The following is a 17141-nucleotide window of genomic DNA, read 5'->3' as shown; positions in this document are numbered from 1 at the left end:
CCACCCCCTGCATTTTCCTTTCTTATCACAGGATATTCGTTCCCTCTCCTCATGCTTTTTCGCCTGAAATACGAAAACCTGCTGCTTTGTGTCGCTTTCCTGGTGATTTGTTTCTGATATTATGAAAGGAAGAGCGTCCCCTGGATGAGAGACTCAAATCCTGCTCCTGTCCAAAGGAGAGGTTTGATGAGGAATTGATGTATCGGAGCTTTTCTTGGACAAATCTTGGTAAAATCAGGCCAGGTCATGGAAGCTGAAGCCCTGAACCTGTTCCTTGAGCAGGAGATACCTCGATATTCCGGTGCCACCTGCAGCCAAAATTTAGAGTAACCTGCCGAGAGCTGAATAAATCACACGTGAAATCCAAGTAGATGGAAACATAGGAAATAACCGAGGCCTGGGGATGGTTAGAAGTCTGTTGGACGTTCAAAACTCTCTGATTTCAATCCTTTTTGAATAGTTTTGAGTTTTTCAGGCCAGCGTTTATGTAAAGAGGACTTCCCTTGGTGTGGTGATGACTTCATTTGCCTGCAAGTTGCCAGCCTGCCTCCAAACTCCTGTAAAATTGCCACAAACATCACATTTTCCTACTTTTAAGCCTAAGAAGCTGTTCAGTGCGTCCCAGCTCGCCGAGGTTTAGGGGAGGGAAGGAGGAGGAGGAGCAGCCCTGCCTCTGTGCTCGGCTTCGCCTGGGGTCGATTGCCAAGGAAGCAGCAAAGCCGAGCGGTGTTTAATGTAACTCGGTGTTTAATATAAAAAAAAAATAACCTACAGCTAGAGCAGTGAGGGCTGGCTCGCTCTCCTCAGGCAATAGAAAGGCAGCTCGCGGGGGCTGCCAGGGTCCCGTCCCCGAATGGACGTCCCGCGCCTGGAAATCTCCGGCAGGGCGTTCGGCGCACACCGGGGGCGGGCGATGCGTGCCATCACGGCCGTGGCGGTTAATGGCACCGAGGGGTTCTCCTGTCAGCCTGGGTCAGGGTGTCCCTGCTGGCACGGGACAGGGACGCTGAGCATCCTGCAAGGCATCACTCGGTGCATCCCGTGAGCCCTCCCGCCCTTGTGCCCCCAGTGTGGCTGGTTGGGCCCCCATGGCTGGTGGGTGCCGAGGGCCCATCGTGGAGAGGAGAAGGCTTTTGGCCATGGTGAACATGTTATGGGGGCCAGGCCAGGCTCTCTGCTGCCCGCTGGGCTGGGCGGCTCTGGGGACGAGCTGGGCATCCTCCCTCTCTGCCTCCTTGGAGCAAAGGGCTCGCCATCTCCTGGCCTTCGGCATCCTCTCCTGTCTGTGGCTGTCACCCTGGGGACCATCGTCCTGTCCCTCTTCTCCGCATCTGCAGGACTGGGGATGGAGGTGGCTGCTGGGGATCTTGGGGCACCCACGAAGGGCTGGGCTTGGCTGAGGTTTGTGCGAACCCAGCCCTGGGTCCCGGGGGACTGGCGATGGGGCTGGGGCCAGGGCCAGGCTGCGGGGCTGGGGTATGGCCATCGGGGCTGCTCTGGGAGGTGGGACGTCACGAAGGCTTCGTGGACTTAGGGTGGTTGTCTGTGTTGTAGCAATGTCTCAAGACGATCTGGGTTTGGATGGTCAGAATTGAACCGGTTTCAGCCCCGTGGATGCAGGGGATGGTGCAAAGCTCTGGGGTTGCATTCTGTCAAACCAGGGTGCTGGGAGAGGAGGAGGAGGGGGAGCGGTGGGGACTCACCTCTGGAGTCACCATGTGCCGGCGCTGGCTCCGTGACGAGCTGCCGAGCTGCGAGGGCCATGCCGGGTGCTGACGTGTCCCTTCCTCCCCTCCAGGCTTGCCGCGATTTCCTGGACTTAGCCGAAACTCACAGCCGAAAATGGCAGCGGGCGCTGCAGTATGAGCGGGAGCAGAGGATCCGGCTGGAGGAGACCATCGAGCAGTTAGCCAAGCAGCACAACAGCTTGGAGCGAGCCTGCCGCGGGGCCCCCGGCCTGTCCTCCAGCAACACCGGCGTCACCAGCACCGCCAAGGGTGAGCGCGGCGGCCGGGGCTGGGGTTGGGTGCCCGCGGGGGGCAGAGCCCCGCGGCGTGACCGTAAAACCCGCTTGAAGGGAGACCCTCTGAGACTGGTTTTGGGTTTTAGATGGGTGCAGGGGGGGATCGTTCCTCCTAGCGTGCACACCCATCAGAACTCTCCGCGCGACTTTGATAGCCATTTTACAACATCGTTCTATTATTAGTACCTCCTGCCTATATTCGATTGGCTACTAATTTGCATACGATGACAACTGCCGAGTTACAGCTCCCACGCGTGCTCCAGGGAAGGGTCTTCACCTGGGCAAGGGTCTTCTCGACCTATGGGCGTGATTTTTACTGTTACGATGAAGGTAGTTCAGCTGAGGACACTACGGATTTTCGCTTTCCTGCCAAGTTGGCTCAGCTTCCCAAGACGTGTAGATCGGTACCATCCTCCCGGTCCTTGTGCTCGATGTGCTTCCTCAGAAACGACAAGATACTCGCCTGCCTTGATGAGGAGTCCCTTTCGTTAGCTCAATGCGTCATAAATTCAAGGATAGAATCCTCGTTATTCGTGGGAATACGCGTAGGGCCTTTCAACGCCGGTTACTAATAACATTTCAGGGATGTGCTTTGGCAACAGCGGGAAGACCCAGGATGGACGGGGGCTTTCTGCTGGGCTGCTCCCAGCGAGTCGGCAGGGATGGGGAGGATGCACAAGGCAATGCCCCGTATACCCATGGTTTATTTCTAATGGCTCTCGTTACACCATAACTGTCCCTAATTGTCCTGCTGCTCCTCGCTTGGGGACTTGGACATCCCCAAGGTACGGATGCAGGAGGGGGCTGTGTCCCCAGCTCCCTCACGCTATTCCAGGCTGTTTTGGTAGCCGTAGCGCTCACCGGCGGGCATGTCTCTGGCTGCTGGAGGGCAGCCAGGGTGCTCGGAGGAAGCCCGGGGTCCCCTGGCACTGCCGAGGTCGCGGCTGCGCATGGGGTTGGTGGCACGGCCAGGGCTCATTTGCTGTTCGCAAGAGTTACTGGGCAATAAAATCTTAACAGCTTTGCATACTCATGCCAAATCTCCTTCCCTGCGGGAGGCATTAGTTACAGCCTGGTAGCCAAAAACTGCAAATAGTCTCTTGTCTTATTTTTAAATGATATATAGGCTCCAGGGAGAGAATGGCGGCTGTTGTGGGGGGTGATGACAGCGCCAGGCACTGCCCTTGTTCTTGCGTGGCCTCGAGGAAACGGCCTCACGTTGTGCGGGGGGAGGTTTAGGATGGAAATTAGGAACAATTTCTTCCCCAAAAGGGTTGTCAAACACTGGAACAGGCTGCCCAGGGCAGTGGTGGAGTCGCCATCCCTGGGGGTATTTAAAAGCCAGGCAGACGCGGTGCTGAGGGACACGGGTTAGCGGTGGGTTGATGGTTGGACTCGATGATCTGAAAGTTCTTTTCCAACCTCAGTGATTCCGTGGCGCGGCTGGGGAGGGCGGGGAGGTGCAGGGACAGGCACAAATCTGGCCCGACCCCATCGCAAGGGGTGATGCTGCTCCTGCGGAGGAGCACGGCCATGGTGTGGGGAAGGAGGTTGCCGAGCCCTGCCAGAAGCTGAGCGAGCCGCTGAACCAGATGGGCTGCGGTGAGCTGTCTAGAGCCGGGGCGGCCGTCCTGGTCCCTCCATGTGCCGGACACCCCCGGTGTCCCCCTTGCCGGAGCAGCGGTACATCCCAAGGGAGGTGGTCAGCCCTGCCGTGTGCCCTGTGGGCTGCTGGAGCGGGGGTTCCGTGGCAGAGCGGTGACGGCCGCGGCGAGGCTGCGCTCGGGGAGCAGCGCAGCAAGGGCAGGAGTAGGGGAGTCACACCACATCTCAAAAATCACCGCAGTTAATGTCCACTCCCGGCTTCGTAGCAATCTCTCCCGCTGCAGCATGGAAGAGAAATGATTGTAAGTGCAGGGCCGGAAAACTCCAAAGCCGGGAAATGTCTCCGAGCATCACCTGAAACATGTGATATGTTTTTTTCTGCTTTAATCCAGACCGGATTTCCCGGCAGATGGGGCGGTGCTGGAGTGGCAGCCGCGTTAGAGGCGGCTGGGCGTGCGAGTCACGCGCGTGTGTCTGGCTCAGGCAGCCTGGTGGCGTTTTTGGAGGGGCTCCCCAGCACGGCAGGGAAGCCTCGCGTGCCCGGACTGGGGAGCAGGAGCAAGACGCGCGTTGCCAGGGCACCTTCTGTTTTTTCGGAATCTGGAAATCCGTATGGCATCCTCTCATCGTGGAGTGGGTTAGAGAGGAGGGGGACAAGCTGTAAAGGGAGCCAGCGTTAGAGGGGACACGGCGGGAGGAGGGTGGGCTCTGGGGACAGGCTGGTGGGGTTTGAAAGGGGACAGGCAGCACCTGAGCACCTCAAACCCTTTGCCCCGACAGGGAGTGTGCCGTCCGCCAAAGGGGAGGCCAGTGATGAAGATGAAGAGACGGAATATTTTGATGCCATGGAGGATGCACCAGCCTTTATCACTGTAACCGCAGACCCCAAGCACCACAGGTACGAGCCCCCGCCCCAGGGCCACGCGTTGCACGGTGCAGCCTGGCAAGAACCCGCCGTGGGTGCGGGAGGAGCAGGGGAGAGACCGTTTCCCCGGCGTTGTGCTGGGGCTTGAGGGCAGCATCCTCTGCCGTGGGGTTGCTGCACGCGCGTCCCCCCGGCCAACAGGCTGCCTCCGCCCCGGCTGCTCCCGCATCCCTGCAGCCAGCGAGGCTGAGGATGGCCCCAGCTCTAGCGAAGCAGGCGAGGAAGGGCAGACGTCAAGCCTGTGCTGCGGTAAAGCTGAGTCCTCTGTCCCAGAGGTGCTGTGGGCTCGAGGGGAGCAGGGACTTGGAGGGAGATCCCTTGGAGCACTGGGCAGAAGCAGGGAGTACCTTGCCTTCGGCTGCCTTGACCTGCTCTTACACCTCCCTGGGCACCTCCCTGGGCTGGAGGCACCCGTGATCTGAACCACGGTCACACTGCTGGGCTCGCTGGCAATGCAGAGGCTCTGGGTGCCCAGGCCGGGACACCCCGCGCTGAGCGTCCCCTGCCAATGCCCACGTGTGGTCTCCGTCACCCTGGTGCCATCCTGGCAGCACCCTGGGCTGGTGCAGGGAGATGTCCCATGCGGTGGTGGCTGTGCTGCGCCAGCCTGGGTTCTTCTCTCTCCTTCTCTGCTCTTCCTTGTGTTTACCAGCCGGTACTTTCTTCCCTGCAGGCGTTCGGGCAGCAACCTGAGTGGGGCCAGCGAGGGCCACCCCGAGGACTGGAACCTGGAGGACAGCGTGAGTTGGCCGGGCAGAGTGGGAGGGACACGGTCCCGGCGGGATGAAACCAGGGGAGAGGAGCAGGAGAGGAGGAGGCTCTTGGAGGGACCTGCCATCTAGTCCCTCCCACGCCTCCAGGATGGAGCAGAGTTGGTTTCTGTGGGGGGAAAGATGTCAGCGGTTATACAGCAGCCCCCCAAACACCCTCCTGAGGGAAGCAGGACAGTGTTGGGGGGCAATTGCACTGTTATTTGCCCCATGCCCTGGAGAACAGACTTCTAGTGCTGCTCCCCAGCGCATCATGTCTCCTGAGCGGTGGTTTCTTCTCCTGGGAGCTGCTGGGTCTGGTTGGGTCGTGCCGGACGCGTCTGGCTTACACCCGCGTTTCTTCTGTTGCTTCTGCAGGTCTTTGAAAGCTCCAATCAGAGCAGCTACAATGAGTCCACTTGCAAAGATCTCCTGCCGAAGAAAAGGAGACGGACTCGCATCCCCGACAAACCCAACTACAGCCTTAACCTCTGGAGCATCATGAAGAACTGCATCGGCAAAGAGCTCTCCAAGATCCCCATGCCCGTAAGTGAGCGCGTCCCAGGTGCCGCGGGCTGCCGGAGGGTGCTGCCGTGACGCCAAGGCTTTAGGTTGGGCACAGCTCTTGACTGTGCAAAGGATTTGGGTTGAGGCTCCAGGTGGTCCTGTGGTAGCACAGCAGCCCTGAGCGGGGGACAGGAGCGTGTCACCAGCTGCCAGCCCCCCTCTGAAGCCATCTCACTCTTCTCCGCAGCTCCGATGTGTCCTCGCTGCTCAGCTCTGCTGACTCTAAGCCCTACATTTTTCCCCTGCAATTATTCGCCCCGTGAAATCCCCCTCCTGCTGCCATGGAGCCAGCGCAGCCGGAACGCTGCCCCAGCCTGGCAGGAGGAGGCTTTCCGCAGCGGCACGGAGCTTCAGTGCTAATTGCTTTGTGGCAAATGGCTTTGACGTGGCTGTTACCGTAGGGCCTGTTTGAATCAGGTTGGCTCCTTCTTCGGGACCGATCCCTTCTCCTGCGCTGGCTCTGGGGAGCCCTGGAGTGCCCGCGCCCCTGGCAGCAGGGCGAGCTGGGGCGGAGGGGACATTGCCTGAGTGTCCTCTGCAAATCCAGCCGATGCAGAGGCAAGGAGGGAACCAGGACACCCGGAATCCCTGAGGATTCAAGCGTTTCACCCAGGGGCTAGAAGAAGAGCCCTTGTTGCTGATGGCCCTTTCCCCAGTGTGCACCTTGGGGACACGATGCTGCACCTGCCACCCACAGCACGGCAGGGCCGTATTTCACCCCGGAGACCCGGAGTACCTTTATTTTCCTTGCAAAGAGCGTCCTTTTAGCGGAGGAGGTGCCGTGGGGACAATTTACAGCACGGCTGGGTGCTGCTGGGTTCGCTCCTTGGGGCGAAGGCTTCCTGCGGGTGGCCAGGAGAGGGTTTGCTGGCAGGGGTCTGTCTGGAGGAACCCACCTCGCGTGGGCTGCCCCAGAGGGCAAGCGGGAGGCGCGTTTTTTAAATCTTGCAAATAAATAACCCTGTGCTTCATTTACCCGGCCGAAACGCTGCCCACACCAAAGCTCTCCCAAAACTCCAGCCCTTTTTTTTTCCAGAGCAAACCGGCCCTTCCCAGGCTGCCGGTTCTCCGGCAGATCTTCACCGGCCCAGTGGGCGGCACGGATGGGACTGGGTGCCATCGTAAGGAATCCGTTTGCCCAAAACCCATGAGGCCTGGAAAGCTGGGGAGAGTTGCAGAACAGCAGGGGGTACCTGGGGATTATTGTGGCACTGGCTGGAGTGGAAGTAGCCCAGCAAAGCACGAACTGCAGCCCCGGAGCTGTATCCTTTGCTGGGTAAAGAGGAAAGAGCGTGTTACGGGGGCTTGGATGCTGAATTGATGATGTTTCATCTCTTTCTAAGGCAGCGCCTGACGCTCTGCAAGTGAGAGAGATGAGTCTGTCTCTTCTTTGTGCTATTTCCAGCTGAGATATATAGCCCAGCGCCGGCCGGTAGCATTTCTGCAGCAACATCAATATCGGATAAAAGCGTGATGGGTACAGAAATAAGCTCAGGATGTGAAATACCAGCAGCTGCAGGTGCCTGGAGAGAGGAAATTTATACCTTCCCTATCAATCACATCATTCCGGGAGCTGCAAAAGCCGAGTCCAAACCTGAGAGCAATATGTTCTGCTCGCACAGCAGCCCCCGACGCCGGCTCGGGGGATGTAATTACTCCCTCCCCTCCCGGGGCGAGCGGCTCTGGTTTCCCAGCACCGCTGTCTCCGTAAACCAGCAGAGCTATGGGTTGTAAAGACGGGGCTTGGCCCGGCGTGAGCCGCTCGCTGTTAGCTCCTGTCTCTGGGTATCCCTACGGATGCAGAAGCAGGGAGATGCTTGGAACACCCCACAAGCTCCGCCGCGCGTGGCGGTTCTTCGGGAGGTTCACCCCAGGAACAAGCAGCCCGGGGTAAGGCAGCGGGAGGCAATTCCGTCTCCTTTCAGCGGCCATTTGAATTCTCTCTCCATAGTCCGTGCGAGAAGCCGGCAGCTCTGCGAGGCGAGACGGAGCTGCCGAGTGAGGGGTTTCAAGCTGATGTGGGGGTAAATGGAGTGAAGGAGGAGGAGGAGGAAGGGGAGCAGCCGGCTCGGGGACGGCTCTTGGGAAACGTGCTTAATTATAGAAGAAAGCGCCTGTTGGGCGCACCGAGTGATGGGGGGTTCTCCTTCCACGCTCTTCACCCCATTCTGGACAAATTCAGAGCGTTTCTGAGGCCCCGTCCCCTTCCCGGGGAACGTGATAGACTGAAAAACCGCTCCTTGATTTTTCCGCTGAACCAACAAATGTGCAGCGTTGAAAAGGAAGAAAACGCCTTTAGGGATTTTTTGCGTTTCGGGTGGGTTCGTCTTCCTTCCTCTGTGGGAATGTTCTGCTTTGCCGTTGCCCAGTCGGTGCCGGAGGAGAGGAGGCAGCTGCCGCTTTGTGCTCGTGCTGCTCGCCTCTCAAGCCGGCAGAGATTTGCTTTCTTGTGTGGATGTGATGCTGCCCTCCCTGCATCCCTTTCTCTCTCGGATGCTGTAAGATCCCGTCTGCTAAAATCCCAAGTGGAACGGTCTGGAGTTTGTTTGCTTTAGTAGGAAATACGTAACTTGGCTTTTAGCAGTGGTTCTCCCATCCTTCAACCATCTGCTCCTTCTAAAATATGTTTCTTTCTTCTGAACTGGAAGTAAGAAGGGAATTTCACATGGTTTTGAGGCAGAAGGCCTTCTGAGACAAACTGTCTCCGTGTTCCTTTCGGTTTTTATTGTAATCCCAATTCGTTTCAGAACGAAAGACATTGCTAAAATAAACCGTTTGGTTTTTTCCCAGGCCTGGTTGCAGACCTGGCAACAGACGGCAAGATTTTCTAATGGACAAAGCGGTGACCTGGGGCTGGAAATGGGACCCCGGGGGCATCGCTGCGGCCGTGGGGCTGCAGTCCCGGGAGCAGGGACACCCCGAAATGGGCCTTTTCAAGGGTTTCTGAGCAAGTGCAGCCCGGCGTGGGGACGCCTTTGCCCGGAGGCAATGGAGGGCAGCCGAGGGAGCAGCGCATCCCTGCCCCGCGTTGCCGCTCCTCGTGGCCGGGAGGCAGGAGGGAGGTGGGCTCGCTGCTGAGGCTCGTTTTGGGGGTCGCCGGTGCCCCGTCACCGGAGCAAGGTGATACCTGGGATGATACCCGGGTAGCTCGGCTCCCCGGCCCACGTCTTCTCAGCTGGGAGCTTCAAAGCCTTCGTGCTCTCATGGTGCGGTGCAGGGAGCGCGGCAGAGCGCATGTTTCTTGCCTTATTTAACGTTTCCGTGCCTCGGCGCATCCAGCCCGGCGGCGTGAGCTGCCCCGAGGGGCGGCTGCTTCGCTTGGGAGCAGTTTCCATCCTGCATCCCTGCCCCTTGGAACGCGTCGCACCGTGCCCGGGGAGCCGGAGGCACGGCGTGCCGATGGTTAGCCGGGCACGGTGCCGGGGAAACGGCAAAGGTGACGTCTGGCTCTCGAGGTGTCGGATCGTCGGAGTAAACGCTCGGGTGTTTGCGGTTAAGGGTTTTGTTGAGAAGGTTCAAAATGAAGACGGGGGTTTTGGGTGCGGGTGGGGGAGGGCTGGTTCAAATTCGTGGAATCACGGTGCGGTTTAACGAAGAGAATTTACGTTGTGCCGCGTGAACGGAGGCGATTTTGAGAGGTAAAAGCCTGTCGGAGAGAGAAGCGTCAGAGCTGTGATGTGAGCCGCTTCCGGAAGAATGATTTTGCAGTTGTAGGCGGCTTTTTGAGAAAAACTACTTTGGAATGTACAGATGGACCTTCCCCCCGCCCCCCCTCACTGAAGTGTTTCTCCCCTAAACCTTGACGCAGAGTTCTGAGGCGTAACCTCCTGTGCCTTATCCTGAATCAATTCCGAAACAAAAGAAGTTTTTTAAAATATTTAGAAAAAAATAAAAAAGGCGTAAAAGATGCCTCTCCTGCTTTCCTAACCCTTGCTCGTTCCCCTCCAGGTGAACTTCAACGAGCCGCTCTCCATGCTGCAGAGGCTGACGGAGGACCTGGAGTACCACGAGCTGCTGGACAAAGCGGTCAAGTGCGAGAGCTCCACGGAGCAGATGTGCTTCGTCGCCGCCTTTTCCGTGTCTTCCTACTCGACGACTGTCCACCGCACCGCAAAGCCATTCAACCCGCTGCTGGGGGAAACCTATGAGCTCGACCGGCTGGAGGAGTTCGGCTTCCGTTCCCTGTGCGAGCAGGTGAGTCAGCGGAGGGGCTCTGTGCGTCCGGCCAAAGCAGCCCTTCCCTGAAGGAGACCCAGCGTCTCCTCACGCCGAGCCTTCCTCCTGGCCGAGACGGCCAGCAAATTCCTCTTGGTGTCGTCAGAAGAAGCAGTAGCGGGCACAGCCCAAGCCATTCTTTGGAAGCAGGAGGACATGGTGCCCATGCCAGCGTTCCAGAGCGGGAAGTGGGGAAGAAGGGGAGGAGAAGGGTGTCCCATCACCGTGCTGGGTCTCCGGGCAGCCTGTCCGGGGCTGGGGTTGCTGTCACATCTCAACACTTGAGCAGGGAGGGAGAAGCTCGTCACCCAAGCTCCCTCATCGCTGTGTCAGTGATGCCCATGAGCTCTGGTTGTGGTTCCTCCCTGTTTCAGGGTGTCTTTGGGCCGGAGGGTGTCTCAGGGTCTCTGTTCTTTCTTGATGGACTGAATATTTTTAATTTCGGAGCCTGGGGGCAACCTGAGAACCTCTGACAGCCCCACACAGAGCGCATCTGGCACGCATCGGTAAAACAGCAGGTCTTAATTAAAAACCTGCAGCGCTTAATGAGTTGCGACCTGTGAAGAAAATTGACTGTTTAATACTTAGCACACTTGGCTGCTCCGCCCTGGATTCCTGGGGAGGGATGGGGCCATTTATCACCCCTTGCAGGCGGGACATCACGTTGGTGGGGGCTCAGTGTTCTCCCAGGGGGTGGCCGTGCCGTCTCGGGGGCGGAGCGACCATCACCTCTCTCAGTGTTTGGAAGCACCAAACGAAATCGCAAACCTCTGTCGCTCTGCGGAGGCCGACGCAGGTCCAAGATCGGCAGAGGCGTTCAGCAGACTGTCCCCCCGAGCCCCGTGGGCTTTCTGGGGGGGCCGTTGCGTGGGTCTTGCTGCTCATGTGGGCATGCCGTGCTCTGCTACGGGATGCTCGCAGCAGATGCCGGACGTGCGGCCGGGGCGCGCTGGGAATACTCAGTGAGGAGGCTCAGGCAGCGTCCCCTTGTCCCCCTGACGTGGTTTAGCTTCTCTCTGTCCATTGTCATCATCTTCCCCGAGCCATGGCTCTTCATACCTGAGATGAAGAGCCGTGCTCTGCCATCAGCTGCTCGCAGGACACGGAGGTGCAGACAGCACCCCTCCATGGCAATAGGTGCCCGAGGCAGGACGGCACCTCCCACCTCACCCCGTCGCTCTCGGCTGCACTGGTCTGTGACGGTGAATGAGCCGCGTGGAGTCTCCTGGAAGTGTGACCCCTTCCTCATGACAAAAGGAAAGGTTCTTCAGTAGATATTCTCCAAGAGGACTTGGGGGTGTTGGGGGGTGAGAAGCTCCACACGCCCCGGCAACGTGCGCTGGCAGCCCAGAAACCCCCCGCAGCCCGGGCTGCATCCCCAGCAGCGTGGGCAGCAGGGCGAGGGGGGGATTCTGCCCCTCTGCTCCGCTCTGTGAGACCCCCCTGCAGTGCTGCCTCCAGCGCTGGGGCACCAACAGCAGAAGGACACGGAGCTGTTGGAGCAGGGCCAGAGGAGGCCCCGGAGCTGCTGGGAGGGCTGGAGCCCCTCTGCTGGGAGGACAGGCTGAGAGAGCTGGGGGGGTTCAGCCTGGAGAAGAGAAGGCTCCGGGGAGACCTTGGAGCCCCTTCCAGTCCCTAAAGGGGCTCCAGGAAAGCTGGGGAGGGACTCTGGAGCAGGGAGGGGAGCCACAGGATGAGGGGGGACGGTTTTACCCTGAGAAAGGTCAGATTTAGGTGAGATGTGAGGAAGAAATTCTTCATTTTGAGAGTGGTGAGCCCCTGGCGCAGGCTGCCCAGAGAAGCTGTGGCTGCCCCATCCCTGGAGGGGTTCAAGGGCAGGTTGGACGGGGCTTGGAGCAACGTGGTCTGGTGGGAGGTGTCCCTGCCCAGGGCAGGGGGTAGCACTGGGTGGGCTTTAGGGTCCTTTCCAACCCAAACCATTCTGTCATTCTATGGAATCAAGAAGCAAACCTGCTCTGCCGCAGCACTCTGGAGTCTTTGGTCCGTGAGCGAAGCCTCTACATCTCCCTCCTGGAGCCATCTCAAAGGCCACGCTCGGTGCCAGAGGGCTTTGCACCGGCGCAGTGTTGCCGGTGCCTCTCGCCCTGGCGCTGCGGTTGGCGCGGGCAGCATGGGATGGACAGACGGACGCTGTTCCCACTGCTCTGAACTTTCCTTGGATGCTGCGAGTGCTGCTCAGCCCGCCGCCGAGCAGAGCGTTGATAGTCTCGTGCCTGAAATCCAGTTATCCAAATAGGATTTTCTCCTGCCGGTGACAGTGGGATTTAACGGAGAGGTCTTTGCTCTGCTCACGTTTGTAATCCAGTAGCTCGGGGTGCTCAGCTGTAATTACAGCAGTGCAAATCATCTCTGAACTCGGTGGCGCGGCTATCGGCACCGGTGGTTTGCTGGTTCCCGGTGATGGGCCGTGTGTGCCGTGCCGGAGCGCCGTGGGTCGGCCGGGTGAGACCCGTCTGAGGGCAGAGCCCTTGGGCTGGGATCTCCGGCGGCTTTCCCAGTGCAGGAGAGCGCGAGCAATGTCCTTTTACCAGTCGTCCCCGGGACGGAGCGTGTCTTATCCGCTTTTCCAGCCCCGTGGGTCTGTAGGGTCAAAGCCAGAGTCTTGGCTGGGCAGGTCCCCATGTCTCAGAGGACCTGGGGACCTGTGTCCCCTGAGGGTTCCCAGGCAGGGCAGTGGGAGCCGCTGCTGGTAGGAGAGGTGCTGATAACACTGGGATTACTGGGGATCTGGGCTGGGTGTCAGCACATCCCTGTTTCTCAACCGGGATCCCTGGAGAAGCGGGGTTGCGTCCTGGGGTCATGGTACAGCATCGTCACACAGCGATAGCTGCTGACGTTAAGATTTTATGGATAACGCTTTGCTGACGAGCCTTAAAAGACCCTGGCAGGAGCTCTGTGCACCTCTGCCTGCTGTCGGGGTACCTCAGGGGAGGTCACCCCAGTGCCCAGGAGAAGGCTGGGGGGTTCGGGTCGGCGCAAAGGAGCATCCTCAGCGCCAGAGCCGGCGTGGAGCAGCCGCCTCTCCTTGCGAGTCACGCTGCGGGCGCTCGCCAGGGCTCGCCGACGCCGATGGCCGTGACCTTACGGGCTGTTTCTCCTCTCCCCTAGGTGAGCCACCACCCCCCGGCAGCCGCCCATCACGTCTATTCCAAGCGAGGGTGGACGTTGTGGCAGGAAATCACCATCGCCAGCAAGTTCAGGGGCAAATACCTCTCCATCATGCCGCTGGGTAGGTGACTTGTGCTGAGAGGGTCGGGGCTTGCTTTCCTTCCCGCAGTACCCAAGAGGCTAAAGCAACGCGCCTGTCCCTTGGGCTCACGCAGGGCTCAGTGAATTCCATCCCAAGCAACCTTAGGAGCACAGACGAATCCGGCGATTATGCCAGCTGCAAAGGGAGACTGCTTTGCTCGCCGCCAGCACCGTAGCGGGTGTGCTTTGGAAATATCCCACTTGCCCATGAATTGATGTCTCCTTAAATGATATTTAAAGGTTAGGTCGCTGCCTGTTTTAACCTTCTCCCTGGCAGCCAGACGCAATACGCTGCCTCCTTGCGAGGTTTTATTTGTCTTCCTGGGCTCACGGGGAGCTGGAGCTGGGCTCACGGGGTCCCCGTACCGCAGCTGAGATAAGCCCCAGCATGGGGCGAAGGAGCCACACTGGCATCTCTTGATGTGGGTCACCAGGGAGGACCAGCCACGTCCAAGAGAGCCCATGCGTTGGCTCTCCGTGTGCTAGAGCTGCAGCCAGGGGAGGGATGAATCCCGACGCAGCCCTGGTTGGGGGCTGGTGATGGGAGATGCAGGCAGAGGGGCCAGGTTGGCTCCGAGGAGGAGCCCGGTGGTGGTGTGCTCCAGGGGATCATCCCGGCAGCCCTGCCAGGCCCTCTGCCCTTGCTGAGCTCTGGGCACCCCTCTCTCCACAGGCGCCATCCACCTCGAGTTTCACTCCAGCGGGAATCACTATGTCTGGAGGAAAGTCACCTCCACCGTTCACAACATCATCGTGGGCAAGCTCTGGATTGACCAGGTCGGTGGCTACGGGTCCGAGGTGATGGGTCCTGCCTGGCCTCGCCTGGCTCCGAGGAAGGGCAGGGGGGGCTGGAAGGGCGCTGCCCTCCTGGGATGTATGCCAGCGCTGCCCGGTGTCCCCACCACACTCCTACCGCTTCCCTGGCAGGGATGGGGGGGAGGCTTCTTGGAGCTCCTAATGGCCCTTCTCAAGGCCAGCAGCTCCGTGGGGCAGGGTGTGATGGGTTTTACCCCGCTGCCGGCGAGCCGTGGGGCTGGCGGGGGCGGCCGGTGCGGTGGCTGCAGCCAGCAGTGATGCTGCAGCTGGTGTTGATTTCTACCTGCACTACGACTAACGCCTGATTTGTCTCCTTGCAACGTCTCTCGCTCGCTGTGGTTCCGTGTCTTCCATCTAGTCTGGTGAAATAGAGATTGTTAACCATAAGTCAAAAGATAAATGCCAGCTGAAATTTACCCCCTACAGCTACTTCTCCAGGGACGTCCCCCGAAAGGTACGTATCCAGCCATCTCCTTGTTCTTCTGGCAGCCTCGCGCGGGGGTGAGACCTGGCTCTACTCTAAGCCGGGCTCACGGGGTCCCAGTACCGCAGCTGGGATAAGCCCCAGCACGGGGCCAAGGTGCTGGCACCTCTTGACGTGGGTCAGCAGGGAGGGCTGGGGGAGGACCAGCCGTGTCCGAGCAGAGCCCATGATTTGGCTCTCTGCGTGCTGGAGCTGCAGCGCTGAGACCTGGAAGGGGTTGGATGGGCTGGAGACCCATCACGGTCAGGATGGGTCCACGCTCCCCCTGTGCTGATGTCTGAGGACACGCAGCGCCAGGTCCAGCAGCTCCGGTTGGGGCACCGGGAGGGTGTTCTGCCCCCTCTGCGCCTCTCCTGGTCCTCTGGGCGCTTCCAAACGCCACCAGAGCCGTCTCCTCCTGCCAGGTGACAGGGGTGGTGAGCGACGCCGAGGGTAAAGCCCACTACGTCATGTCGGGCACATGGGACGAGAAGATGGAGTGCTCCAAGATAGTGCACAGCAGCCACGGCAGCACCAGCACGGAGGGCAAGCAGAAAACTGTCTACCAGACGCTGTCTCCAAAGGTTCTGTGGAAGAAGTACCCCCTCCCGTGAGTCCCCTCCTCGGTGCGGGGTGCTGTGCTGGGGGTGCAACAGCCGGGTGGGGAGTAAGGATGCTGTCCTCAGCCCCACGGGATGGAGGGGGCTCCTGGGCCCAGCCCCGAGGACACGGGAAGGACCAGGACTTGGGTGGCCGTGTGGCTTTTTCCGGGGTGTGAGCACCCAGCAGGAGGGGAGAGCAGGTCCCTGCAAGGGGCGCGTGGCTTTGGGGGACTCTTTCAAGAAGGTTTTGGGCAGCCGGGGTTACTGGGTAGGTTTTTCGGGCTGCTGGCCACGGCAGGGAGATGCGTTGGCTGCTTTGCCTTGCTGGTGAGTCCCTGGCCATCCCGTCCCGGCGGCCACTTTAGCTCTCCAGGGACCAGCCCTCTCTGGAGACCGGTCCACGACGGGGCTGCTCTCAGACACCAAACCAGTCTCCCACCCTTGGTAGCGCCAACGGCCGGTCCCTGTTTTGGAGACGCTCTGTTGGAACGGTCCCTGGTGGAAAGCGTCCTCCGCCTGGTGCCCTCAGTTCTGCCGCTGGGGATCCAGCAGCTCTTGGGTGAAGCTGTTTGGTGTCTCGGCGGTGCAGTGCAGCCCTCGGGGTTCGTAGGCTTGGCTTTTCGCTTCTCCACGCGGAGCCAACAGAGGAGGGGTCGGCTCCCCTCCGAGACACCCACTGTCATCGGCATCTCCACTCAGAGGGTGGGAGGCAGGGCTCCCCGAAGGACCTCTGCACGTCTGGTTTGGGGTAGCAGGAGCAGCACCAGTGGGGCTGGGCTGAGACGTCAGGACGCAAAGGGTTGGGGAGCTCTGCTCGAGGTAGGCACCACCTCCACCGTCCTGATCTTTCCGGCCGCAGGGAGAACGCCGAGAACATGTATTTCTTCTCCGACCTGGCCCTCACCCTGAACGAGCCCGAGGAGCGGGTGGCCCCCACGGACAGTCGGCTGAGACCCGACCAGCGGCTGATGGAGAGCGGCCGCTGGGACGAGGCCAACGTGGAGAAGCAGCGGCTGGAGGAGAAGCAGCGAGCCGTGCGCCGCAGGAGGGAAGCCGAGGCCGTGGAAGCCCTGGAGGAAGGTGAGATGCTTCGGGATGCCGGCGGGCAGGGACCGGCCGGCCCTTGGTGTGGGAGGGGGATGCGGCGATGAAATCCCGCTGGGTTTGGGGGATGAGGGAATGATCCTGCATCAATTCGGGTGGGAAAAGCCACCCTTACGCCCTGTTTGTCCCCGGACAGGCAAGGACTACGAAGGCTACATCCCGCTGTGGTTTGAGCGCAAGGTGGACGCCGTGACGGGGGAGCTGATCTGCGTCTATAAGGGTGGCTACTGGGAGGCCAAGGACAAGCAGGACTGGAGTTCGTGCCCCGACATCTTCTGAGCTGTGCCGGGGTGGCCGGCCCGGCGCCTTGACTCAGCGGGACGGACAGAGGGACAGCGAGGACACGCTGGCAGCGTCCCGCCGGCAGCGGACAGTGCGAATACATGCACGGAGTCAATACCTGCAGAGATTTGAAAAGAAAATCTAAACAGGGATTCCAAACCTATTTTTTTACGCACTAATAAATAGCATCCTTTTTTTTTTTTTTTTTTTTTTTTTTAAAATGATGGCTTTTTCAGCGACTAATTAGAAACGAGGACACGTGAATCTGATTGGTTTTTAGCCTGCCGTATTTACTGCTGTCGGGAGTTGCTGCCTATTATCTCTCAACGCCTTGGCTTTACCGGCTGAGACGTCGACTTCCAAAGATGCTCGCATTGTGGGGATGCCGTGCATTTGTGTGAGCTCTTCTCTCGGACGTTATTTTGGTTTTTTTTTTCCCCCGTTGGTGTGTGGACTTCATGGAATTATTTTTAAAAAAAAAAAAACAAAAAAACAAAACCGCTCCTGGTTCAGGTTCTTT

At 59.5% G+C, this 17141-nt stretch overlaps 1 protein-coding gene across 6 annotated transcripts in view; it reads left to right on the top strand.

The window, feature by feature from the left end:
* The window catches only part of OSBP2 (oxysterol binding protein 2), a 135470-nt gene extending 118599 nt beyond the window's left edge, over positions 1-16871 (top strand). For all 6 annotated transcript variants that reach the window (XM_074606032.1, XM_074606029.1, XM_074606030.1 and 3 more), the window contains 11 exons: positions 1799-1997; positions 4409-4526; positions 5227-5293; positions 5681-5848; positions 9818-10063; positions 13214-13334; positions 14028-14131; positions 14529-14624; positions 15059-15243; positions 16095-16315; positions 16476-16871. In XM_074606032.1, coding sequence (XP_074462133.1) covers positions 1799-1997; positions 4409-4526; positions 5227-5293; positions 5681-5848; positions 9818-10063; positions 13214-13334; positions 14028-14131; positions 14529-14624; positions 15059-15243; positions 16095-16315; positions 16476-16618 — 1668 coding nt within the window. In that variant the 3' untranslated portion in view covers positions 16619-16871. The remainder of the gene's footprint in view (positions 1-1798; positions 1998-4408; positions 4527-5226; positions 5294-5680; positions 5849-9817; positions 10064-13213; positions 13335-14027; positions 14132-14528; positions 14625-15058; positions 15244-16094; positions 16316-16475) is intronic.
* The last annotated feature ends 270 nt before the right edge of the window (positions 16872-17141 follow it).

This window comes from Larus michahellis, chromosome 13 (genome assembly GCF_964199755.1).
Source record: "Larus michahellis chromosome 13, bLarMic1.1, whole genome shotgun sequence".
Lineage (NCBI taxonomy): Eukaryota > Metazoa > Chordata > Aves > Charadriiformes > Laridae > Larus > Larus michahellis.
The sequence above is the reverse complement of the archived record's forward strand: the minus strand, read 5'-3'. Positions and strand labels throughout refer to the sequence as shown.